This window comes from Bidens hawaiensis, unplaced genomic scaffold, assembly GCF_021521415.1.
Source record: "Bidens hawaiensis isolate Kalapana, Puna unplaced genomic scaffold, B.hawaiensis_p1.1 tig00010732_1, whole genome shotgun sequence".
Taxonomy (NCBI): Eukaryota; Viridiplantae; Streptophyta; class Magnoliopsida; order Asterales; family Asteraceae; genus Bidens; species Bidens hawaiensis.
The window spans coordinates 255,221-282,267 of NW_027491822.1; the positions used below are offsets into that span (position 1 = coordinate 255,221).

General features: G+C 34.7%; 3 protein-coding genes across 3 annotated transcripts; 1 reads left to right on the plus strand and 2 right to left on the minus strand.

The window, feature by feature from the left end:
- Window positions 1-6,630: 6,630 nt before the first annotated feature.
- Window positions 6,631-11,760, plus strand: LOC143536064 (oxysterol-binding protein-related protein 1C-like). The gene is made up of 10 exons (XM_077030147.1): window positions 6,631-7,065; window positions 7,150-7,506; window positions 7,572-7,671; window positions 7,754-8,196; window positions 8,280-8,435; window positions 8,515-8,682; window positions 8,763-8,903; window positions 10,838-11,065; window positions 11,150-11,263; window positions 11,344-11,760. The coding sequence occupies exons 1-10, from the start codon at window positions 6,646-6,648 to the stop codon at window positions 11,509-11,511; spliced, it is 2,295 nt and encodes a 764-aa protein (XP_076886262.1). The 5' UTR covers window positions 6,631-6,645; the 3' UTR covers window positions 11,512-11,760.
- Window positions 11,761-13,634: 1,874 nt separating this feature from the next.
- On the minus strand, window positions 13,635-16,710 carry LOC143536065 (protein DETOXIFICATION 54-like). Its single transcript, XM_077030148.1, has 3 exons — window positions 16,635-16,710; window positions 15,661-16,524; window positions 13,635-14,271 (listed from the first exon to the last, which is right to left on the minus strand). Exons 1-3 carry the CDS (start codon window positions 16,698-16,700, stop codon window positions 13,729-13,731), a joined length of 1,473 nt encoding a protein of 490 aa, XP_076886263.1. The 5' UTR covers window positions 16,701-16,710; the 3' UTR covers window positions 13,635-13,728.
- Window positions 16,711-22,758: 6,048 nt separating this feature from the next.
- On the minus strand, window positions 22,759-26,402 carry LOC143536066 (long chain acyl-CoA synthetase 9, chloroplastic-like). Its single transcript, XM_077030149.1, has 11 exons — window positions 25,920-26,402; window positions 25,709-25,789; window positions 24,845-25,114; window positions 24,632-24,763; window positions 24,366-24,539; window positions 24,039-24,268; window positions 23,824-23,941; window positions 23,604-23,735; window positions 23,387-23,521; window positions 23,121-23,327; window positions 22,759-23,028 (listed from the first exon to the last, which is right to left on the minus strand). Exons 1-11 carry the CDS (start codon window positions 26,364-26,366, stop codon window positions 22,861-22,863), a joined length of 2,094 nt encoding a protein of 697 aa, XP_076886264.1. The 5' UTR covers window positions 26,367-26,402; the 3' UTR covers window positions 22,759-22,860.
- Window positions 26,403-27,047: the final 645 nt, after the last annotated feature.

Consider the following 27,047-nt stretch of genomic DNA (forward strand, 5'->3'; position numbering starts at 1 on the left):
TATTTTCTGCTTTTTATTTTTCGTTTAAATTATTTGGTGGGATTGTTTTAGCATAATGCATAATTATATATATATATATATATATATATATATATATATTAAGAACTAACATTTAGCCCACATGAATCATTGTTCATGAAAAACACCAATTACTTTCAAACGCGTGTTAACAGTTTTCAAGTAGGTGGTTGGAGATTCACGTTCATTTTCCCTGTGACTCACCTAATTCCAAACGTGTCCGGTTCGAAACCCTTGTGGCGACGATGGTGTGGTGCCGCTGTGGGGGCAATTGGCTTTTATGAACTGCTTCTTCAGGTTATTTTCTTCGATCTGTTCATCGAGGGTTTTCAAATAACTCTTTTATGCTACTGTTAGTTTGGTTTATTATAGTTAAATCATCAATATTTATGGAACTCATGTTGATTTTTAGATTTTGTAGATCTGCAAACACATTTTCTGATCTTCCGTGGCACCTGAAAATAAGTTTTTTTTATGAATTTTGTTGAATTTAACAGCTGCAAATTAGGATTTTCGTGGATTACCGTTGGAATTTGGGGATTTGAGGTTTAATTAGAATGTTGTTTAGTAAATTATGTTATTCTGAAAATACAGGCTCCAATCCTGAACCTTTGGTGGTGGTAGTGGTGGTGGTAGTGGAGTCATGGTGGCATTTGCCTTTTGTCAGTTTGGTTGTGAGCCTGTGACAACGATCATTTACCGTTGCGGGTTTCGACTTTGAATCCTTGTTGGTGGTGAAGTTACCTGTTCTGTTGTGTCAGCGGCTGTACGGGCGACTCTGTCAACCCGTAATTATGTGCGCAGCGTGCCAACAATGTTTCTTAATTATGTTTGACAATTATGTATTTTTTATTTGTAGAACCAAGGATGTTTCTTATTAATGTTTATTTATGCACTTTATTTGTTTCTTATTAATGTTTCTTGTTATATTTGTATTTGTAGTTACATGAATTATGATTTTTAATTGTATAATTATGCATTTGTACGTAGACATGGCAGATTCAAATATAGTGAGAGGAGTTACTCGGAGCAAGCATACCTGGACAAATGATGAAGATGCAAAGCTAATTGATGCATTAATGGAGATACATGCATCCGGAAAGTATGCTGGTGCTGACAATGGATTCAAACCAGGTTATTTAAATGGTGTTCAACAATTGCTATATGTAAGTCTTCCTAACTCTGGCCTCAAAGCAGAACCACATATAAAGTCTAGGATGAAGACATAGAAGACACACTTTAGCATTGTATATGATATGGTGCATACAAGTGGGTTTGGTTGGGATGAACAAAAATGTTGTATTATTGCCGATGATAGTGTTTGGAATGAATACGTGAATGTATATTCTAAAAAATATATTTTTTAGATTTTAAAATTTTAGTCTAATTTATTTGTAATTGTCTTGTAGTCTCACAAAGGTGCTGTGAATTTTCGTGACAAGTCATTTCCTTTCTATGACAAATTGTGTACCATATTCGGTAAGGATAGAGCTACTGGTAGTAAAGCAGTTGACCTTGGAGAAGAAGATGTTGTTCAAGAGACGCAAAAAAGCTCACCTGTTGATATTGAAGACTTTGATTTTGTTGATGAAGCCGTTCCAAATGTTGATAAATCTGAAGGACAAACAGGAAGTGTAACAAGCAAGCGCAAAAGAGGTAGAAGCACGGATGCAGATGAGATATATCGAGAGTCTTGCAAAGATATCAAGGAAGTTTTGCTTCGATTTGGGGAGATGGTGGGTGAACAACTTAGCAAAGAAGGTATGGAGGCTCGTGAAATCTATGAAAAGGTTAGTGATGAGTTGAAAGCTTTACCAGGTATCACTACGAAAAAACGGTTCAAAGCAGCTCATTTGATTGGTAAAGATGTGGATCTAGGACGTTCTTTTCTTGCGTTGACAATAGAAGAGAAAATTGAGATGGTCGAGTTGTATACCGATTGTTCAATGGGATAGTTGTGTATGGTTGAAGTATGTTTTGTATGTGAATTGGTTTTAACTATGGTTGATGTTTTTTGCTTAAAAACTATGTTTTGTATGTGAATTGGTTTGATCAATGCATATTTTGGTTGGAATTTATGCATCTTTTTATATGTTTTTTATTTTTTAATAAATATTTGTTATGAAAAAAATACTTGTGCTAATGATAAAGTTGATATAATTCTCTGTTTATTTTCTATGTACCAAACAAGAGAAATGATTCTCAGCTATATTTCTCTACTGAAATCTCTGTACTACAAAACAGAACAGTCAATTCTCATTCTCCAGACCAATTCCCTTTCTCTGCAATTCCATTTCTCTATTGCATTTCTCTACAATTCCATTCTCTGTACCAAACACCCCCTAAGTGAGTTAGAAATCCATTTAGCAAGGGACATGCTTGAGAAAGGAAGTTAATAGACTTAATGGTCTTTTAATGAATATGCCCGACGAGCTAAAAGATTCAATCCCGTCCTAAAGGAGCTAATGAAAACCCAAATTCAATATGAAACTGGGCTCTTCATTTTCGATTCAAGCTAGTTGACCATAAGGTGAACCGATGAGCTGATTAAAGCCATTCTTGGCAATCATTGCTTTTTATTTATTTTTGCATTTTAAAATATATACATTTAGTTTTATATTAAAAAATGAAGAAGAAAAGGTTCCTCCATGAATCATTGAAACTTCATATACCCCTAATAAATCTCTATGAATCTCTAACAACTCCATACCTTTTACATGACACTCTCTAATGTGATTGACCGTTCTTCATAAATCTTTAATCACCTCTAGTGTATATAAAAATAAATTAACTCAGTATTTGATATATAAAAATGAGCCAAGTCATTGCCAGACTCAATGTATTTTAACTTAAATGAAATGAGCTTGAACCAACTTAGCTTGGTTGCACTTCACACTTTTCATCCAAAAGTTTTGGGGTATCATAGCCATGATTTACGAAGAAATCAATAAATTGATTTTTAGTAATCATACATATTTACATTATAGTTGGGTATATTTGGGTATAGTTGAATATCAAACTATTTCTTCTTACCTTAATCACTTTACCACCCACTAGAGTGGGAATGGCTGTATACCTACTATTAAAGAATTTTAATAAAATTCATCTTTGCCTTTTCAAGTTGATGGAATTCGAAGCTATCTATTTATATCATGTTTCTCCATATCAATCATATATTCAATAAAAAGCTGAGCATTAAACGATACAAGTTAATTCAAAACCTCCCCGTGTTATAACTGTTAGTGCTTTTTTAAAACAGAGAAGAATTAAATACTTTTATGTCAACTTTTACTGTCAAAAACCTCACTTGTCTAAAGACCTTCCCTTTTCTCTCTCGTTTCCATCTCACACGGACGTACTTTCATATGAACTTCCGCATTAGAAACCAACATCGGTCTTGTAAATCAATGCCCATTACATATGCTCTAAGAGCTTGCAGTGACGAAAAATGAATGAAAGAAACCGTAAAAGTATGATTGAATTAGAGGAATACACGATCATTTGTGTCGAAGCATGTTTGTTCCACGGTATGTCTTTACTTTCCAAAATATATGAACCAAATCCGATTAAAACGGGAACGCTTATAATTTGTTAGAACCGGATATTCTTCTCACCTATTCTAGTTATATTTCTATAACGTAAAAACTGCACATTTTGACCTAACAAGTCAACTAAAGTCAGCCATAGAAAAAAAAACAAAACGAAAAACCTTCTACCATATATATTGACGTGTGGAAATAAAATATCATCATAAATTACTTATTTATTATTTGTTGAAGCAACCAGATTTGAAAGTTCCATACTCACTTCATTTGATTCTTTCAACCGACTATAGTTATGCCCTAATTGAATTAACAAATGATATTATTATTTTTTTAATATAATGATTAACAGTCTAGATTTAATGGTTTAAATACATTAGAATTTTAGTTTCCTAAAATGATTTGGTATTGCAACGTCATTGTGCACGCATTCAGGTTGTTGGCAAGTAAAAACTTTGATATGAAAGGATTTGTAACATTAGTATTTGTAAACCTTTTTATCCCACGGATGGCGCCAATGAAGAGACACTAAGTCGAACTGGTATTTCCACAAGAGTGAGTATACTGAAGTACTGAGAACAGATCCAAGCTGATGCCTGCAAAACAGAACACTGTTGAGTCTCGTTACGGGAAGGACAGAGCGGGGGGTCTTCTCGTAACCACCCTTCGGCGTGAGAATAAGTATCGTACTTTGAACGGAATAAAGTAAGACAGTATGTAATCGCTTAAGGCGTGAGAGTGTGAATGAATACCTTGAAGAGATGGTCTTCGTATTTATAGCCGAAGGGGGAGGGAAGGTGATTGGTGGAGTTGTCACTATCAAGTTATTTCCTCCCTGCCTGAACGGACACGTATCGGGCGTTTATTGGATGTGACAGCCTGGACCCGTTTATGGTGTAGCCATTATCTGTGCACGTCGTGGGATGACCATTACGTGTCCAGGTGTCCTCATTCCATTGGCCAATGTCGCTATCAGGAGGTTTTGAGGGGATCTTCTAGAAGTAGTTTGTTACAAATGCTCTTCCATATCACGTGGGGGATCATACGTGTGATGAGTCCCTTGAGTTTGTTTGTGGGTTCCTTCCACGGATGCTCGCGTGACCATCCATGGGTTATGATGGAGTTCCACGAAGTGTGTTGGATTGTGGATGGCTTTGCCAGTCCACTTATTCCTTGTGCGGATGTCTTTTGGCAATCCGTGGGTTGGTTGGTGGATTCGTGGGACGCGGATGTCTTTGACGGTCCGCGGGTCGGATAAGGGATCCGTGGGTAGCTTTGCTACCCTCCCTCTATACCATTCCAAAATTTCGTAGATAACATATAAAGATTAAAGAATGGTCTACATTTACAATACTTCACAATTATTTTGTTTTCTACAAAATACAGCAAATTTAAAAATAACTATAAGTGGTTACCATAAACATTTTGAAAAACAAATGAAATAAGCATCAACATTTATGCCAATATGATGATCATCATCAACTCACACAAAAATCTTATTAAACAAGATAGTTTAGGTAACTAGGCGTCATATCCACAAGAAGTATGCAACTAGCATAACGCCTCCAACAAAGCAAACACAATATTGAATTGTAAATAGAGAACCAAATGGATTTAGGATTTTGACCAGGTCAACATCCATTCTTATTATTGTGATTTAGTTTTCAATTATTTAGTAGACGATTCTTAGCATCCATGATCACAAACAAGAAAATAGTTTGCATAATTGTATTATTTGCTTTTAATAATGACTGTATATAACACTAGATTTTTATTCAACTATGGCACATGAGTTGATAGTTATCCTCTATGTGGTATGTATGTCTGTGTATTTAATTTCCATGTGACACCTCAACTTTATTGAATGCGACTTCAAAAATACAAAAAATAAAAATAAAAAAAAACATAAAAAAAGATCTTTTCCTAAAATGATTTTCCAACCACCACTTCCTAAAACTACTCATGTTGCAAAAACGTCTCCATGGCATGGACACACGATCTCAAACATCCTTTCAGTGTTTGACTAGATGTGAAACCACATGTTAAAGAGTTAAATAATCACCTACATATTATTAAAAAATAAGTAATCATCTTGTCACAAATTATGTGATTTAACATCCCAATCCCAAACACCCTGGGCCATACGGGTGGGTATAAACGAGCTAAGCCTTTTACTCGTAACTCAAAATCAAATCAATAAAAAACTTGAAACTAGTCTTGCTTTTTCAATGCCGAGCTCGAGCCTCAAACACGGCTCGATTAGTTATTGAGCCCAAACTCAAGCATATGATTGTTTATCTCATTTAGATTTCTGTATTTTAATTTCACATTACATAACTGAACTCAAGGACGAAGCATGGTGAGGGTCAGTGATGGCTCCGCCCCTTTGTTTTTTTACGCAGTAGTGTAAATTATCTTGTTTTTCGCCTGAAAATTTGTGTATGTAGTGTAAATCTACTTGTTTCCGGCCGAAATTTGAGCCCCCCCCTCACTTATGAAATTTTCATATAATTTGAGTCCGCCCCCTGGCATTTTCGTCCAAGCTCCACCACTGAATGAGCTAGAGCCGAGCTTTAGCTTGTTGAAGATACTATACGAGCTCGACCTCTTTTAAGTATTTCTTAAAATATATACAAATAATAAAAAAAAGCATAAATATAAATTAATTAACAAATAACAAATAAGCCGAGCTCAAACTTAAAAAATCGACTTATGAACCGAGCTCAAGCTATAAAAAAACATGCTCGAGCTTCTGTAAGCCAAACTGACCCGAACTTAAACTTGGTCAAGCTCGATCTCGACTCGTTTACACCGGTAACGCAAGAATAAAAAACGAAAAAAAAATCAAAGAAAGTTGTTGAAGAAAGGGTAAGGGGTAAATATAATGGTAGAAGACTAGAATCGAATAAAAGCATGTGAGTCGGTCCAAAAAGGCGTTTGCTTACGTCTTTTTTAATCTACTGCCACCACCACCGGCCGGTAATAGTATATTCCCTCCGGTGACCCCCGTAATTCACGCCTCCTTAATTAACTCACCACCACCCTTCAGTCCAATCCAATTCCAACACCACCGCCACATCATCATATGCATCCCTTCTGCTGCGTTCCCGCCGATCAAAACAACAGCTCCATGCCGACCACTCCTTCCTCCGATCAAAACAATCACAATCACAATCACAGTCACCCCAACAGCAATATGAGGCTGACCAGCGGAGATCAACGGGATGTCAAGATCAATGACATCGTCGGAAACGGGATATCCGGGATTTTAAATAAGTGGGTCAATTACGGCAAAGGATGGAGACCCAGATGGTTTGTTTTACAAGATGGGGTCCTTTCGTATTACAAGATTCACGGGCCTGATAAGATTCTCGTCACTAAAGAAACCGAGAAAGGCGCTAAGGTTATCGGCGACGAGTCTTTCCGTCGGTTATCTCGCCACCGGAATTCAAGTATTAATATTATTAATTCCCACCGGAAACCCGTCGGTGAAGTCCATTTGAAGGTAACCCGTTATTAATTTGTTAAGCTGTTTATTTGATTTTAACAATTTTGAATAATTTTGACTTTTTTGGTCAACGGGTTGTAGGTGTCGTCTGTTCGTGAGAGCAGGTCGGATGACAGGAGGTTTTTGATTTTTACGGGGACGAAACGGTTGCATTTGCGGGCGGAGACGAGGGACGATCGGATTGCGTGGATGGAGGCTTTGCAGGCTGTCAAGGGGATGTTTCCTAGAATGTCGAACAGCGAGTTGATGGCGCCGATTGGCGGCATTACACTCTCGACGGAGAAGTTGAGGAAACGGTTGCTGGAAGAAGGTGTGAGCGAAGCGGCGATTCAGGATAGTGAGACTATTATGACTACTGAGTTTGCTGCAATGCAAGATCAGTTGGTGCTTCTTAAACAGAAGCATTTGCTTCTCATGGATACGCTGCGGATGTTAGAGGTAAATATAATGTTCCGTATTATAATCATATGTACCACTTTTAATATGTTTTATGTGTCTTGTAGACAGAAAAGGTTGACCTCGAGAACACGGTAGTTGACGAGAGTCAAAGGTTGTCAAAGGAGGTCGGTGCGACTTCAAGATTAAGGCAAGAGAAATACATCGGTATGCTTGTGAAATTGTAATACGAGAGTCTAATTTTTTCTTCATTTTCTTTTGTAATTTTATATGTTTTATTATTTGTTAGATGCAAGTCCGAGTGAATCGGAGGATGATAATGATAGGGGTGATGCTGCAGAAGAAGAGTCAGATGATGAAGATAATGCGTTCTTTGACACTCGGGACTTCTTATCATCAGGCTCTTTTAGAAGTAGCGGGTCCGACATGAGATCATCTTCTTTCACATCTGATGATGAAGATGCTCTGATCAATGAACCAGAAATTGATGCTTCAATTAGATCAGTTGGTACTAGTTTCCCTCGTGTTAAGAGACGTAAGAAGTTGCCGGATCCTGTTGAGAAAGAAAAGGGTGTAAGTCTTTGGTCAATGATCAAAGATAATATTGGGAAAGATCTTACCAAAGTGTGTCTTCCTGTGTACTTTAACGAACCTATTTCTTCTTTGCAAAAGTGCTTTGAGGATTTGGAGTACTCTTATCTTCTTGACCGTGCATATGAATGGGGCAAAAGGGTGAGTTTGTTTGATTTAATGAAGTTATGCTATCTTTTAGCACTTAAAAGAGTCTCATCAATTTGTTATGAAATCTGTTTTAGGGTAACAGCCTTATGCGGATTTTGAATGTGGCTGCATTTGCAGTATCTGGATATGCATCTACTGAAGAAAGAAGCTGCAAACCTTTTAATCCATTGCTCGGGGAGACTTATGAGGCGGATTATCCAGATAAAGGTCTTCGTTTCTTTTCTGAAAAGGTTTACTCTTCACTAAGACCGTGAATTATTATCTTCGCCTTTTTAGAGTGAAATGTTAAATCCTTTAATTTTGCGACAGGTGAGTCATCATCCTATGATTGTAGCATGTCACTGTGAGGGTAAAGGATGGAAATTTTGGGGAGATAGCAACTTGAAAAGCAAGTTTTGGGGTCGATCAATTCAGCTTGACCCTGTTGGGGTTTTGACTTTGAAATTTGATGATGGTGAAACTTTTCAGTGGAATAAGGTACTGAATAAATGCTTATTGGCAGTTTTTTTATTCTTTGTAAGATTGAGGTAATGTTGGATACTTGGATCTTGTTTCAGGTTACAACTTCCATATACAATCTTATATTGGGGAAACTTTATTGTGACCATTATGGCACGATGCGTATCCAAGGGAACCAAAATTATTCATGCAAGCTGAAGTTCAAGGAGCAGTCTATTATAGAGCGGAACCCACATCAGGTTTTTCTTTTTTCTGCCTTCTCTGAAGTCTTAGTTCTGATGGATTTGTTAGTAGTGCAACAAGAAGTTAATAACACTATCATAATGGTGTGTTTCTGTTTCTTTTTTATGCAGTCAACTTGAAAGACAATTTTCAGTTTTTAACCTTATCTAAAATTGCAATAGGTAATAGCAGATAGATTTTATAAGGTCATACTTGCATTCAGAGTTCACCTGTATCAGTTATGATGCAGGTATTATCTGCCCTCACTCTGCTATTTGGTATTGACTGTCGTGCGTTGTCTCCTGTTAGATTCTGTTTCAATAATTACGGAAATTGGATACGTTGGTTTGGTAGTTAGCATTAGGGTTACTTAATTTTTGGTTTGCGCACCTGCTACAAATACTGTCTATTAAGCCTGGCAAAGCGGTGGGCTGGGTTGGGCGTGGTAAAGGGTTATAATGGGCCATTCTAAAAATTTTCCTTTTTGGTTTGGGTCAGAAACGAGTTCTGATAAAATTGGGTACGGGTCAAAACGGGCCGTCTTAAAAATGATCAATTTGGTTAGTCGGAATGGGTTTGACCCAAAATGATAGATATACAAATTTAAACAACACCAAGGCGGTTTCTGTGAAATGCCAGTATGCCACACTGATGCATTCTACTCGATCATTGAAAGCAGCCACTATTTCCTACAAAATGGTTAGTATAAGCAGTGGTTACTGCATGTAGAAGCATAAAAGCATCGCAAATAAGTAAAGCAAGAAAAAAAAGAAAAAAGAAAAAAGAAAGAAAAAAACATACATTATCTTGCAAAGGGAAAAAAATGTGAATTGAAGATTTACCAGGATTCATTGAATGGCCAACAGTTCAGCTGGTTCATGAGCGTAGGTGGTATTCAGCTCAGACTTAGAAGATCACCCATCTTGCCATATATAGTTCAACATGTCAATTACTGAGTAGTGAGTACCTTGCAATGACTATCAAAGAATATGGCAATGAATATTATCCCTACACAGTTCAAATCATCATATACTAAAATTCATGACATTATAATTGCAACAAGAACATATTTAATTCCCAAATCAGGTGATCAACTCATAAACTCCAGATGGCATGATGTTGGATTAGCAAAATCAAAATAAATAAATAAATGAAAGAATGGAATTTGAAGAAACGGCGACATAATCGTAAACAGATGCAAAATCAAAATTGTAACTTGATAGAAGCAAATCGAACGAAGACTTGAACTAGAGAGACGAGTCGAGGACGAGTTGGTTTTTTTTTTTTGGTTTGGGGGGGGGAGTTGACTTGTAAAGGGTTGTGAAACGCTCCAACAATAAAGAGACCAGAGATTTGATTGCTTAAACACAAACACCCCACTAACACAGAGACCAGATGTGTGATCGTAGTCGTGGGTAGGGTGAAGAGCGTGAGAGAAAACCTGAACGGTCTGCTACCTGACCCGTTCTTTCTATTTCCTTGGCTCAGTGTGACCCATTCTGTAACTTTTCTTTTAACCCAAAATAACCCATGACTGAAATTAGAAATCCATATCGACCTATAGCTTAGTGTTTGGGTCAGCATTGCCCCCTTTACTGTCTATATATGATGAGTTTGATGATCCAGCATTACTGTTCTAAAAGACCACAACTATTTGATGGAATAGAGGTGTGTGGGGATTGATCGGATGAGTTTATTATCTGTATTTTGTAGTTTTAAGATTATCCTTCCATGATGTCTATAGGCTTGTTGTTCTATTGTCAAGAAAATACTTGGCCCCTTAGTTGGTTCAGGGTGTAGCTTCTTCATGCTCTATCATTGCCGGTTAAAAATGATGCTTATTTATTTAACGTGTTCGTGCAATTCTATAATTGAAAATCCACGCGTAGAAACATGATTCACTGCATGTCGTCTCATCACCAATTTTGACTTGAAACCTAATCTTATGCAGGTACAAGGCGTTGTTCAAGATAGGAGTGGAAAAACCGCAGCAACTTTAATCGGAAAATGGGACGAAAGTATGCATTTTGTTAACGGAGACTGTTCTGGCAAAGGAAAAGGTGATCCCTTTTCAGATGCCCATTTGCTCTGGAGAAGAAGCAAACCTCCAAAATTTCCCACAAGATATAACCTAACTCGCTTTGCTATTACTTTAAACGAGCTCACCCCCGGACTAAAGGTGCTTCTAGTTTTCTATGCAAATCAATGCTTTTTTTCTTCTAAAATATTAATTTGATAATTTGTTGGTTTATATCTTTTTCAGGAGAAGCTTCCACCAACGGATTCAAGGCTAAGACCAGATCAAAGGTGTTTAGAAAACGGTGAGTATGAAAGGGCAAATGCAGAGAAGCTAAGATTAGAGCAACGCCAACGGCAGGTACATGTTTGTTTATACATGGTTCAGTAATTGTTAAAAACCTTTGATATAGCATCTTAACCGAGCGTGATATAATTCAGGCTAGGAAAATGCAAGAGAGAGGGTGGAAGCCGCAATGGTTTGCAAAGGATAAAGCAAGTGATACTTTTGTTTATACTGGGGGATATTGGGAGGCTAGAGAACAAGCTAAGTGGGATTCGTGTCCCGATATTTTCGGACAATTTTCAACGGACCAGACATTAGAATAATGAGCTTGATGATTTCAAGATCCATGAAGATGTTCATAGAAAGAAGGCTGTTTTTGGTTCTGTTTGTGTTTTATTTTCTATACTCCCCATTCCCCTGCCTTGTATTTTTTTTTCTTCCTATAGTTTTTCTTCTTTAAAGTTAGATTCTTCACTCACTAAACATATTTTATACAAGTCGGAAATTGCGACCATTTTAGATTTTCTTTTAATTAATGAAATGTCGATTTGGTAATCTTTGCCTCGCTAAGAATTGTTCTATCGTCATGTGTTTTATTCTTTGTTCATGTTCGTTTATTTAATATCATGTTTGAAAATTTGAATATATCTTTGTAGTAGTGTTTTCATTCACTGTATTTTATTTTTATTAATTTATATATATATATATATATATATATATATATATATGTATAGGGAGATGATCAAGAGAGAACTCCTTCTTAAAAAGAGAACTAACTAGAGAACTAATAAAGAAATATTTTTAATTTAATTAAAAAAAATATTTTTAAATTTCCGTTTTTTGCTATTATTCTTATATTATGTTACCATTTACTCGAAAAATATAAAAAAATAAAAAAAACGCGTAGTGCATATATGTAATACATCGATTTTTTTTATTGCATATGTGCAGTAGTATGTATTTTGAAATGTGCAATAATGTTGAATAGCATATATGCAATTTTTTGTATTGTATTAGTGCAATAGTGTTATATTATATACAAAAATACCAAAAAAACAATATAGTACATATGTGCATTAGTGTTGTATTACGTATATGCGATAGTTTGTTTCGAGTACAATTATTAATGCTTGTATTTGCATATATTCAATAGTGTGTATTGCATAATGCAATTGTGTTGTATTTTATGCAATAAAACACTATCTTATATATGCAATACATATTAGTACATATATGCACTACATCGCCGGTTTTTTTAGGAACAATATCATCTTATTAGAAGGAGGAAAAAAAATCGCAAAATATTTTTTTAAAAAAAGTTAAAAATAGTTTTTATTAGTTCTCTAGTTCTCTCTTTAAGAGGAGTTCTCTCTAGATCTCACCCCTATGTGTGTGTGTGTGTGTATATATATATATGGTTAGGTTAAAATAAAAACCCACTTGAGATGTGAAAACTCTAGAAACTCATTCTCAACCACATGTTTTTAATTAAAGATTAAATCTTGTGGTCCACAATTAAAGTTAATAAAAAATGTTAACATAAATATAATTTTTTCTCTCTCCTAAAAACATATAAAAAAATTAGTAAATAAATGTTAAAAAATAGCAAAACAATTTTTTTTAATGTTTCGATGTTTTGTATTAAATGTTACAACATATATTACATGTAACAAAAAAAACCGATGTTACATAGGGTTTTCGTGGGTTTTAACAACTCAACTGGGTTTTCATTCTAGACTTTGCCTATATATATATATATGTGTGTGTGTGTGTTTCAATAGAAAACAAAACCAAAAAATAAATTGTAATGGAGAAGTGATACAAGTAAAAACAAAAGAAAATAAAGTAGTGGAAGCTATAGTAGCATTAGCATTTGGACATTATCTACAACAACAAATCTAGACAGTACCAAAAAAGAAAATCTTTGGCCCATATCTTAATGCATGATATTTATTAGACCCATTAACCCTTTCCACGTAATACACCTATGTTGTCCCTCAACTCTATACAAATTGAAGAAACAACCTTTTCAATACCTTTTTGTTGACGTATCTAGCCTTTTCTTTAAGTTAAATATTTAAAGTATGATAAAAGTTTGTTAACAAATATTACATGTTGGTTAGATTACATGAGTCATTCTTGTCACAAGAAGGAGAAATATTCTTATAATCGGATTCAAACGTGAAAATAAATATTACAATATAAAACGTGGAGTGATTGTGAAGGCACTATTGCCCCTATCTCTTTATACTAGAGAGTATATTGGAACATATTACATGCGTATGATTCTCTAATCCACTATGTAGTAGTAGTAGTAGTACAAATTGTCTTCTCAAATGGTTCGAAGTTATTAGGTTCAAAGCATTAGCAATATTCCTTTACCAAACTTTTCAATAAGACATAATTAAAATTTAGTCAGATAAACCAACCTGTTTTCCTAAATAAATAAAATCAAAATCAAATCACAAGATCAATTTCATGTTGGCAATCTCTTCTTGCATTCCAAATTCCAATGACATCATAACTTGTGCATCATGAGTTTATACTAAAAACGCGTTTTCATCATCACTATCCGCATCATTACATTCCTTGACCATCTCCAACGCGCTAGTCGAATTCGTTAGCTTCTCCGCATTCAAAGCCTCGCCTTCCCAATCCGTTTGAACAAGTACCGAATACAAAATCGAAACCACACACGCAAACTGAGCCGACAAAAGACCAAACCACAAACCACTGAACCCAACTTTGTAATAAAAGGCTAAGCCCACGGCCACTGGGGTGCCCACAAAGTAAAAGGACCCGAGGTTGATGCGTGCACCAACCACAGGTCTAGCGGTCCCACGAAGGATCCCACAACCGGTGGTTTGGGGGCAATTGCCAAGCTCACATAGACCCATGATGGGCATGACGGATGAAACAAGCGACTGGAGCATGGGGTCATGGGTGAATAGGGCACTCCATTTGTCCCTAAAGACGATGGTCCAAATCACATTAATGAAACCGACTACGAAAGCACACCCCAAAGCCACAAGAGCTGCTAGTTTTGCCTTGTCTGGTCTCTTTGCTCCGAGCTCGTTACCCACCTTAAAGTTGAAAACACATATACGGTTATTATTAGCATAAAATATTTATCACTCGTAAGTTTTATATGTTACAAGTAAAGATATAAATATATATATATATATAGTTATGGTAGAAACAATATCAAAATGATATATTTTATTATTTTCAGAATATACTAAATCAACAATACGAATCTTTTCGTCTAATCCTTTATCTAATAATTTCTTAATGACAATAAAATATAGATGCTCAATCAATCACAAAGAAATTAAGGGATTCGAGCATTTATATACTGAATTATACGTAGTTCCTTTCCCATCAAGATGTAAGCATGAACGTATATATATTCTTTCAAGTCTAATAATATTTAAAACTAAAGCAACAAGTCTTTTGTCTTTATGTATGGTTAAACTTAAGATTTATAAAAAGTTAACTAAATGTGTCATTTTTTAAACACTAAAATAAACATTTCAATAATCAGGTTACACGTTATTTTTAACAAACTAGAACATAACCAATTCAATAACATGAATAACACAATACGACATGTTTAACATGATTAAAACAGGGGTTGTTATTTGGTTATTTGGACACTACCTCCAAAGCCAGACACTAGGTAATTTTCATTGATACTAATTGTATAAACCTATACGACTCGTATCAATTCAACATTTCTAGGTAAACCTGATGAGCATGTAACTTATACGAGTTGTATAGGTATATGCGAGTAGTATATGACTTATACAAGTAGTATAGGCTTACACAACTCGTATATTTCATAACTTCTAATTATCAAATTTGATAAATCTTGTAAAATTATTTTTTATTTCATAACTTCTAATTATTTTTACACAACTCATCTCATCAACTTTCATATTATCATCAACAAAAAAAAATATAAATAAAAATAAAAAAACAAAAACAAACAACAAATTCACCGACTAACCACATAAAAACTTTTCAACTCTTTTTTAAGATTTGGTTGCGAGAAAACATAATGAAGTTCAACAAGGATTGAATCAAAAGAAAGTTATCTGTTATGAACTTATATAATCTGTATCTGTATCTGTATTTAATCATTATATAACATTTAATAAGGCTTTGAAATAAAAGTTACAAAACATTATAATCTGTATCTGTATTTAATCATTATATAACATTTAATAAGGCTTTGAAACTACCGATTTTATAAATGATTTGTAAACGTGTAATGTAATCGACTGTTAACTTATTTAACATGATTGTAAAACTTTTTATTCGTTTTATACTTTTATAAATAGGTTAAGGCAATGAATCCGTTTAAACTTATTTTTAACTATAACACTTAACTACTCAAAATTTAAAAATATGAGCTGCCTTGGTAAAAGATAAAAAAGTTAAAAAAGAAAGTAAAAAACATGAGAGCTTACTCGTGCAGAGACACAGCCAGCCAAGGCCATGGGAACCGTGTACATCAAACTAGTTGTCTGAAACAATATCCCAGTCCCTGCTACTGCCAACCGTGGATTATCGAGATATCCAGCAAGAACGGTCACGATCTCATACCACCACCACTCCAAGCATATTCCCATACAACTCGTCACAGACACCTTCACCAATGCCCACATCCCATTCCCACCCATCCATTTCCACCTCCACCTCCACCTCCCATACACCCACACATACCCGATCATCAGCACCATCATATTCCAATTCGTAACCACCGAAGCCACCGCCACCCCACCCACACCCCACCCCATCACCACCACCATCACGTAGTTCAACGGCACGTGAAACGCAACCGCTATCAAGCTGCACCACATCATCGGTTTCGTCACCCCCTGTGACCGTAGATAAACCCGTAACGGCTGTAACAAACAGTTTGTTACCAAATCCGGTAACGAATAAATACAGTATGTCGCAGCCATTGACGTGATCGCTGCGTCCTGTCCCATAAATAACATAATAGGCTCTAGCTTAATCCACAATATACCAATAGGTATGATCGCCATCACTAAGATGAACACCATACGAACTAAAGACGCAGACAACAGCTCCCACTTGTTACTCCCGTACGCCTGGCTGCACACCGGTTCCAGCCCGGACGCTAGTCCGACTAGAACCGAGTAGCCGGTGATGTTAGTAAACCCTAACGACAGCGAACCGCCGGCTAACTCCAAGCTACCAAGCCGGCCGAGAAACAAAACCGAAACAACTGCTCGAAGAAACACGAGACAGTTCATTGCGGTGATTGGGATCGCCATGGACATGAGCTCCTTTAGCTCATCAATCACCTGTGAATGAAAGTATATATATATATATATATATATATATATATATATATATATAGTAGTCAAGAAACAGTTGATTAAGTAATACTGAAGATCAAGCTTTTAGATTTAACCTGTGAGGTGGTAAACGTAAACCCAGATTTGTTGCTGCTAATCGAGTGCGAATTAAAAGTTTTCATGGATTTGGTTATCGATCTGCAAGCAAACACACGTTAAGAAGATATTAATGAATCCATCAAAATAAGATCAAAGATAGATCGATATATATGTATATAAAAAGAATCTAAGTGTGAAGAATATGTACAGAGTATGTGTATAGGGAAGACCAGATGGCATGAATGAATGGAGAATACAATTGATTTTGCAGAGCTCATATTTAATTTGTAGTCACTTAAGTTATATTATATTATAATATAATATTATACATGGTTTTGGAATTATTATAAACTGATAAATATATATATATAGTTGTTTTGATTAGGAGGAAAAGAAATGACTTTTTAGTACATGAGATATTCGTTTAAGATAGCGTATATAAAAGAAACTAGTTCTTTTGTGTCATGATCCCCGACCGCTGTCATTGTTAGACATTAACCCTACGTTACCTCACATCGCCATCGCCATGGACCGTAACCACTTGAATTCGACCACCCGTGTTTATTGAAACCGGACTTCCTCTTCCTGCGAAATCCCATCGAGACCTACCTCAGACCTCATGTTTGATCAATTATCAAACCAACCGATCCCAGCTTTTTTTCAGGACATATCCAAGTCTCCTGAACGGTTTGCCAACCCCGAATAATGGTTCCTTGCCAATTTCCTTGCCCTCTAGTCGCGTATATGCTTCAAGATACAAATTTCTCCCAAGTTTGAATTTGTGGGACGTCATTCTCAACAATTAACTAAAGGTGTGTGCTAAAAGTACTTGCATTTCTCGAACCACATTATGTAGGAGCTTGGCTGCATGCTGATTTCATGATAAGGCAAAACTGATGATCAACGACCATATGCGTTAGGAATTCGAGGATGCCACATAATGAGTCTATGACAAGTTGTATCGAGGTAGGTTCAGGCCTTCAAGGACGCCACATAATGAGTATGACAAGTTGTATCGAGGTTGGTCAATCTAGTCTATCCTTTGCGGATGCCTTATTGATAATTAGATATGTGCTTTAAAAGTGCATGTGGTTCTCTCACCCCATGGGTCACAGACTGGGCACACCCCACCGATGAGTCCATGGTAGGATGAACCAATGATCCATGATCATAAGTAGGGTGAAATGTGTAACATCCCGATTTTGGGACGTATAAATTCGAATATGTTTTTTTTTCTAATATATAGCCTTTTAAATATAAATGATGAATTATTGTGAAAACTTCAAATTAAAGTTTAAAATGCTCGAAATTGTCATCTCAACTCTCATTAGTGATACAAACCTACACAATTATCTTTGTAAGCTTTTCAAGCCTTAATTACATACATTTGTTGCAAAATAGTCATCCCATGGATTTTGGTTATATTAACTTAAAGTCATCACATTTGATAAATAGAATCAATTATAGGAGCTGAAAATATAAATATGTTTGGTGTTTATTCTTTAAAGAACATCACAATGATGTCTAGGGACTATTAAAACTCGTTAATAAGGGTTACATATCAAGAATTTCCTATTTGAATTCTTGGTAAAGTTTGACATTATTTGACCCATAGGGGAAATTTCCACAAATGGTGTTTTGATCATTGTTAATATTTGAAACTGAGTAATATCACCATTGAAATGCAGTTAGACACAAATACTTAAACTTGATGATGAAAATTTGATGAGTTGGTTAAAGGGTTGTTTTATACCATTTTAGCCTTAAAATGACTAAATGATGTTTTAGCCATCCTATTCACCCAATAATGGTTTTAATGGATCAAGTATATCTAATTTGATGTGTTTTGGGGGTATTTGAACCAAGAAATATAATATATAATGGGAATAATTCAAGTTTATCCTTTTCTTAGCGAGTCAAAATAATAATCAGTAGGTCCAAATTCTATAACGAACATTTAATTGAAACCAAATGAATCCCGGTATGTAAGTAAACATGATCTAGACATGTTTACAGGTTTATATCTTGTGGAAATATGGAAATGTGCATAATATAGACACTAATAACTATTTGACTTTAGTAAGTCAATCAAGAGTGAGCATGAATCACATAATAGAACTTATATATGAATCAAATTGGGTTACTCTTCAAATGAATGAATTTTTATGGAGTATACATATTCTAAAATTTTTATATGTTTAAAGCGTGAAACTACAGAAATGATATCCCTATTATGTATCGATGTGATTATATGCTTGTAACTTAGAATATGCAAGCAAATGAGCAATTCGTTGTGATTATGCGTATTGGAACTTATCTTTAAATTGTTTGAATGAGACTATGAGTCTGACTAGATGTATGCATTTTTATAAGTTAGATACCGAGTCTGTTAGTTTATTCTTTGTCAATTATTTAATAAGAGTTACATATGCTTTTATATTGCAAGCACAATGTTTGATAAGAGACTAATTTTGGTGTATGAATTTCTATCTTTGTAGCTTAAAGACTCTCGGACCTCGTCAAACCCAAACAAAAAGTATCACATGAACTCACACCTTTAAGGCTTTAACATCTTACATTTGAATATTCATTTTCTTTTAAATAAGATCTCACAATCAACATCAATGGTTTCTACCAAAAGGACTTCTAGTCCAATGGTATCTTGGTGGTGGGATAAGACTTAGTGACCATAAGATCCTGGGTTCTAATCTCACAAAAGGGGGTTTTTCTCAAATATTGAATTTCCTCCTGAATTGGTGGCTTGGTGGTGGATATGATCGCGTGGTACCACTCGTAGCACGATGATACTCCAGTGGTCCATGAGTGATCCAAATTAGTCGTTCAAAAAAAAACATCAATGGTTTCTACAAATTCAACTTTTGAAAAATGTAAAGCTAGCATTGCATTTCATTTCTTTTTTAATTATAAAAAAATCAGGATAATTATCACACAAATACTTAATGACTATTCTAATAAATATCATATAACTAGCTTTTGAACCCATGTATTACACGAGATTTGTCAAATGTTAAAAATAAATATGGTTTGTTATTTCAATTAATTTAATTCTCAAAATACTTATGAATTAAGGTACTAAAGTTGCGTAGTTGGTTAAATCTCGGGTATGAAAATGACACTTAACACAATAATGAATAAAATCCACACTATGTTATAACCCAATTGACAAAATGATTTTGACCCATGACCCATGAATAGTTAGAATGAATGAGATGAAAGATTAGGAGTTAGAAGTAATGTGGGCTTGACACCTAAGCATTAATATTTTCTTTTATTAGTATTGTAAGATACTCCTCATCTCATTGTTCATATACTATCTAAATAAGTTAAAACATAGATACACAAATTATAAAATAGCTAATAAAATAGATACACAAATAATTATAAATACTTATAAAATAATTATAGATACATAAATAATTATAAAATAGCTAATAATCAAAAATAGATACACAAATACTTTTCACAATAAATTATAAAATAGCTTATAAGTGCATTAGCGATTCACAAACCAGCCCTGAACTATATAAATGTTAAATTCCACTTAAACCAGCCTTGAACTTCAATAAAGACGTAATCCGACGCTAATGCTTTACGAATAATATGTTAATGCTTTATGCTTAATATTCTTTAGTTTATTCCTTTAAAATATAAAAAGATTACATGCTCTATATTTTTTTTGATCGACTGATATTTTATGAACATAAACCTGACTAGTAAGAAACTATACAGAGCGAGACAAAATTACAAACCGACACAGAAAATCAAGTCCCTGGCTGGATTGAATCCTTCGCGATAGAAATTCCCTTCAAGGTGCTTCCACTAGTGGCGGGCAGGCGAAGGGTCCAAAGGACACGTTGCCGGGGACGAGTCAAGCAGTAGCAAGACTAGAAAACATAAACACACAAAAATTAACAAAGCAAAAGAAAACGAAAAAAAAGGCCAAAATTACATACTTAATTTTAAATAAATGACTAACACTCACTGATTCTGCTCGTAAATCTACGTCATTGTCTGTTATAAGACTTAAACTATCAACCTCACTAAAATCAACCACCTTATACCAATATGCTTGAAGCCCGCTTTTGCTAAAACCATTAAAAAACTGATAGTAGCTTGATGGATAAGGCGTGGGTCTTGGAGTCTTGGTGTAGGCATCTCATAGCTTTTCAATTATTTGATTTATTAATATTATTATAAAATTGTCTTTTATTGTATTTTCTTTAAAAAACAAAACTGACTTTTGTTTCTTTTTTATAGTTTCTGACTTTTAATTAATTCTATATAGCTATAACATTTAGTATACTTTTCAACCTGAAATACTTTTAATTGTTTTGAATACCATCATACAAGCAAGATGCATGCTGTAAAATACACTGAAATTTTAATAGTGTAAAGTCAGGAAAGATATATAAATGAATGATTAGTGTTGTATAAATAAATTAACAAAAATAATGCCAACAACTAAGGTGCATGAAAACACCATATTCAATATCCATTTTTCCCTTTTATAGAAATGAAAAAGTGAATATTGTTTTGTTAAATACGTAACATTGTACGCGAAACTTATCAAAATAACGTTGCTTTGATTAAAACTAATTAAAAATTAATTTAAATCTTTTTTGCTCAAGTATTTATAACTATGTCGATTTTTGACACTGGCAACAATAGTTGTAGTCTAGTTTCTTATGCTTTGTTGGTTTCTCCATTGGAGATTCAAACTTTTACTGTTTCTTGATCATATTTGCAGACGGATTTGGAGAAAGCGAACACTAATGGGTTAAACTAATTGAGATGGTTGAAGATAAAATACTAAAATAATTATTATTTTAATCAAAACGACGTAGTTTTAATTGATTTTACATATGAGTATCCTATTAAGGATTCACTTTACATTTACAACATCTGAATTTATTTTATATATATCTTAGTTTATATTATACAACACACCTCGTGCGTCAAAAAAGGTTCCAAAATCCGACATGATTAGCCTCTAGGGGACAATATCCATTACTATTTACAAACCAGACAAGAGAGTACAATGATTTCAAATATTAAAAACGAAATTATTTATGTTTTAAAATTTTAACCTCAGAACATGCTACCCAACACTTTCTATTAGTATGGGAAAATTGATTTTTTTATTATCACGAATGAGTGGCTCCTATACTTAATTAAATGTGACATTTTTATATATGTATATTTTTTTAACAAACAAAACGGACATGTATAAGAATGAGAAATAGTATTAAAGTGATGCAAAATTTGATACAAGTGTCATAAATTTCTCTTAGACCATCTCAAAAAGGAGCGCACGAGATCCTTAGACGTATGTGAGAGAGACAGGTGGAAAGGCCATGGCGAAGAGAAACAATAAGAAATCTGTCTATGCGGGCGGGTTCAAGCATGTATTGTGAGAGGGAAGGAGAAGATCAAAGACAATCAGTAACGCCCAACCCCTCACGTTAGAGAAGGTACGTCTTTGTATATTATCGAGGGTTTTGAGGTCCACGCGTGACAAGCTAACACTTGGTTTTGCAATTCATGAAAATATTTGGTAAGTTGGTGTGTTATTTCAAATTATCATATAAGAAAATAAAAAATTGAAAAGACTTTTGTCCCATTGACATCAAGTAGAATATTGTGGTGTTATACTTGTCAATACTTTGCTAGCAATGTCCAAAATCTTTATATAGGTTGAAGGATCATCTATCTATAATGTTAAAACTTAAAACATGCTATATTAAAGAACAAGACGGTAAACTAAACTCTGGAGACTATAATACTCATAGTTCTATCAAAATTCCTTTAAAAAAATTATTTAAATAGTTGCATAGTTTTCGGGTTCTAGGTTTAAACTTCGTTAAATACTAAAGTGGACGGTGAAAAAGGTATGACAGTTGGCGGTTATAATCATCAACAGTAGGTTTCAGTGGGAAAACCCACTGCTGTCAGGTTGCAGCTGCTACTAACAATGCATCACTTGGCCTCCAAGTTGATCGATGCCTATATAACTCAAAACGAAACAAAAACTAATTACACTAATCAAACGAAACAAATACAAAAGTACATTAATATTTTTATAGCTTTTGCACAAACATACCTAACCACTTTGGATTTGGAATTAACAAAACTGAGCAGAAAGACTAACAAAATTAAGCACAATCACACCATTTGAGATTAATATATTACATATATGCCAAAATGGCTAAATCCAACCATCAATCAAGATTGGTAGAACTTTGCCAACTCCTCTGAAAAAGTCTTTCTAATAACATCTCTTTTGAGCTTTAGTGCTGCAGTAACCAAACCGGATTCAGGAGTCCATGCTTCCGAAAGCAACTTAATCTTTGCAGGAATCTCAAACTTCTCCAACCACCCTGTTTTTGCAGCCTGTAAAGATCGATAGCGTATGACCCAAGTTATAGCATATAACATATAAAGCTTGCAACTTTGAATGCAAATATGTAATAATATATTGTTACCTTTAACAGGGAACCATAAACTTCCTTAACGGTTTCTTCCATTTCACACAAACTTGTGAAATCATCAAACTTGATACCTTTTTGTAAAGCCCATGATTCAACTGCAGCTTGTGAAGCCACCACAAGAGCTACACAGTAACTGTGAAACGAATTCGCATACACCATAATGTTATCAACATAAGGGCTAGCACTAAGAACCGCCTCAACCTGTAGAACAAACATTGGTTTTCATTTATATAAAATAAGAAAAAGAAATGAAAATGTACCTTTCCTAGAGAAACATATTCGCCGTGTTGAAGTTTGACAATATCCTTCTTACGGTCAATGATTTCAAGGCATCCGTCCTTATGAAACTGCCCAATATCACCCGTGTAGAACCACCTCACCCCTCTCTCATCAACCTTTACACACCAAAATAGGATTATGTAACGGGTCAAAACGGTCAAAATATAATGTATGCGAAGAAACTAGAAAGAGTATTACTTTGTATACTTCCTTTGTTTTCTCATCATTTTTGAAGTATCCAAGAGTAACATTGGGCCCACCAACCACTATTTCTCCACGTGGCATAGGTGAATCGCTCGTTAAGTAACCACCTTCAGGCCAATCTACTAGCTGTACATAAGTATAAGCAATTGATAAATTACAAGTGACAAATAAGAACGACTATATAAGATTCAAAACAAACAGATGCTAATATAACCTTAATATATGAGCAAGGAAGTGGTGCACCAACACGACCAACAGATGTATCATCGTACTCAGAAAACGCCCCGCCGGCACACGTCTCGGTTAGACCATAACCTTGACCGATTGGTGCCCTGGTGTACACATAAACACACGGTGATATCATGAAATTACAAAACAAAAAAAATAAGTATAAACAAATAATAATATATGTTAATAGTTAGTACTAACCGAAGACAAATGTTGATAAATCTTTGAGTATCAGCTGACAAAGGGGCCCCACCAGCCAGAATGAACCGGATATGACCCCCCAAAATGGCTCGAACCTTTCTAAACACTAGAAAGTCCCATAGAAGCTTTTCTAAACCCCACGCCCCTAACCAACTTCCGTTTATAGCCAACAGCCGACGGTTATAAGCTAAATTAAACAATGCCTTTGATAATCCACCTGCTGCATCCACCTGAAAATTTTAAGCCAAAATTCATACAAATATTGTAGTAATATATCCTATATGAATGTAACTATATAAGACATGTGTATATGGAATATTAACCAACCTTATTCCTCACACCATATCTAACACGATCCAGAATAGCGGGAACCGATGCCATTAAAGTCGGCTTTAGAGCCGATGCATCTCCCATTGTGCCCTTTTTAATTTTACTTGATGTATCTGTTAGAGTTAAAGCGGTACCATAACCTATTGTACCTCCTATAGCCGCAATAATATTCTGTGACATGAAAAATGGGACTAATAGTTTATACATAATTATGTAATAATATTTTTAAGAGAATATATTATAGTTTTAAAGGTATGGTATACCTCAGCTACAAGCTCAAGAATATGTGCTAGTGGTAAGTAGGCTAAATAGACATCTTTGACGCCGAGACCAGGCACAATGGTCATGACACCAGAAACTGTAGCTAAAACATTGCTGTGTGTCATCATCACACCCTGCATAAAAGTGCATATTTATAAGTTTTTTTAACGAACCGAACAAACATTAAGTAAAGATACTATTTACTAAGGGCGAACCTTAGGCAATCCAGTACTCCCACTTGTATACATTACCACTGCCACGTCAGCAGGAAGTGGTAGATTTGGTTCTGCAGGGTTCTCGTTACCAACTTTTTTTACTTCAGAAAATGAAAAGACTTTCCAGTTGCTACTTCCTTCAGTTAATATGGGATTTGAAGGTATTTCATCATCCATACATATTACACGTTGTACTGTGTCTATTTGTCCACTTACATCCAAAAGTTTTTTCAGCTCTTTGTTTCCACAAATTACAGTTGTAACCTCTGTCTGAAAAACATTTTAGAATGTAATTAGATGGCAAAGCTTTGCACTCATTAATCATTTTGTCATTCAATAAGTTGGTTATAGTTTTGTTGAGAATAATATACAATTTAGCAAGCCAAGTAGGATCCGCATCAGCATTTATGCTAGTTGATTGGACACTTATAAACAAAAATTACCACATTCTAAAGTTAGTCGACCATGTTGACTCGAAAAGTAAAAGCACCACGACTCATATATTTGTTTTGCCAGACAAAAAAATTATGTAAAATTACTAGTTTTTGTTCCATATGATATATAATTAGTTAAGAACATTTCACAGCTACAAAAGCAAACTTCCTACTTGCATTACTTTGTTTTACAAATTGTTACTTTCTTCTATCAAATTTAAATTCTTGCATCCACTTATAAAACAGGACCACAGAAGCATAAATGCATCTTTTTAATAAATAGTAGGATAATGTGATTGTAATCCCACTTGCATTACATATATTTTAATTGATCAAAATCTTATTACCTCCATTTCAGATTTAATAGCACACTCAACTTTTTATAGGATGTATTGCATTTATACCAATTAAACAAAGAAAAAAGAAATACCTCATTCAATGAGTGACAGATGGCTTCTTCTCCCAAAGATGCATACATGGTGACAACCGTGACATTGCGCCTAAAACAAGCCTGATTGACAACATAATAATAATAATAATAATAATAATAATAATAATAATAATAATAATAATAATAATAATAATAATAATAATGGCTACATTCACAATCATGCCAATTTGCATATTAAATTACAAATTACCTGCAATGCAATAAACCATTCTGCACGCGTGTCTGCATAGATTGCAACATGTTCACCACGTTTATGCCCAATTTGCGCCAGCCCGGATGCAAAATTACACACATCTTGAAACACTTGACCATAAGTCAACCACTCGTAATCACCTAAATGAAGCTTTTCAAATGACCTCCCGTCTTGACTTACTTCCGTCTCACTAGATATTATTTTTCTTCTCCCAAGAAGATTCCTGTCGGCATTCTGATTGCATGTCTGCTCAAAAAGAGCTGCCAGAGTGTTGATCCCTTCCCATGCTGTTTCAACCGGAGTTGTAAATCGGTAGTTTCTGATAGCATACCCGGATTCCCCGCTGACATCAGCGAGCAAACCTCGGTTTTTTCCCTTTCTAGAGTTGCGAAGGGCGAGGGCCAGTAGAAGAGGGGCCAAAACACCAACAATATATGCACTCATGTCCAAATTACTCGTATATTTCCAAAACTCGACTTGATCACTGAAACAGGACTTTCACTTGTCAATACGAGACAAAACAATATGTGGATCATAAATAACTCGGTCTAATCATGGTATTTGTAACATATTGAGATCCATATCTCTTTATTAAAATTTATGGGCATAAAACATCATTTGTAGCTATCGTAGAATAAAAGATCTTTTATATTAGACTTACAAGATTTCAATAAAATAATTTGCTTTCACTATGGGAGAATTATAGGCCTTTATGAAAATCTTGGTGCCACACATCTTTGTGCGTTCTAGTGAAGCAACTAAAACATATACGGTTATACATGCAAATAAATTCTTAGATAGTAAATATATGTTTCATGCAATAATAATGGTGTGAGGAATCAACATAACTTACTGGCTTGATGTGAACTAGTGTTTTTGTATTTATAGCCTAGACAAAACCAAAACTTGTGCTCTCAAATTTTCTTGTTTTATACTTGTATAACAAATGTCTTATTAATCAATCAGTGTTTTTATCGAGTATATGTTGGAAATCAGTCCCAAACAACACCACTTGAACAATTGGTTTTGTGATCGAAGACAGGATCACGCCATTTTCTCTTATCGAATAAAAATCGATCTGCTTATACTAAACAAACAAGTTGCAAAACAAGAACACTTAATAAT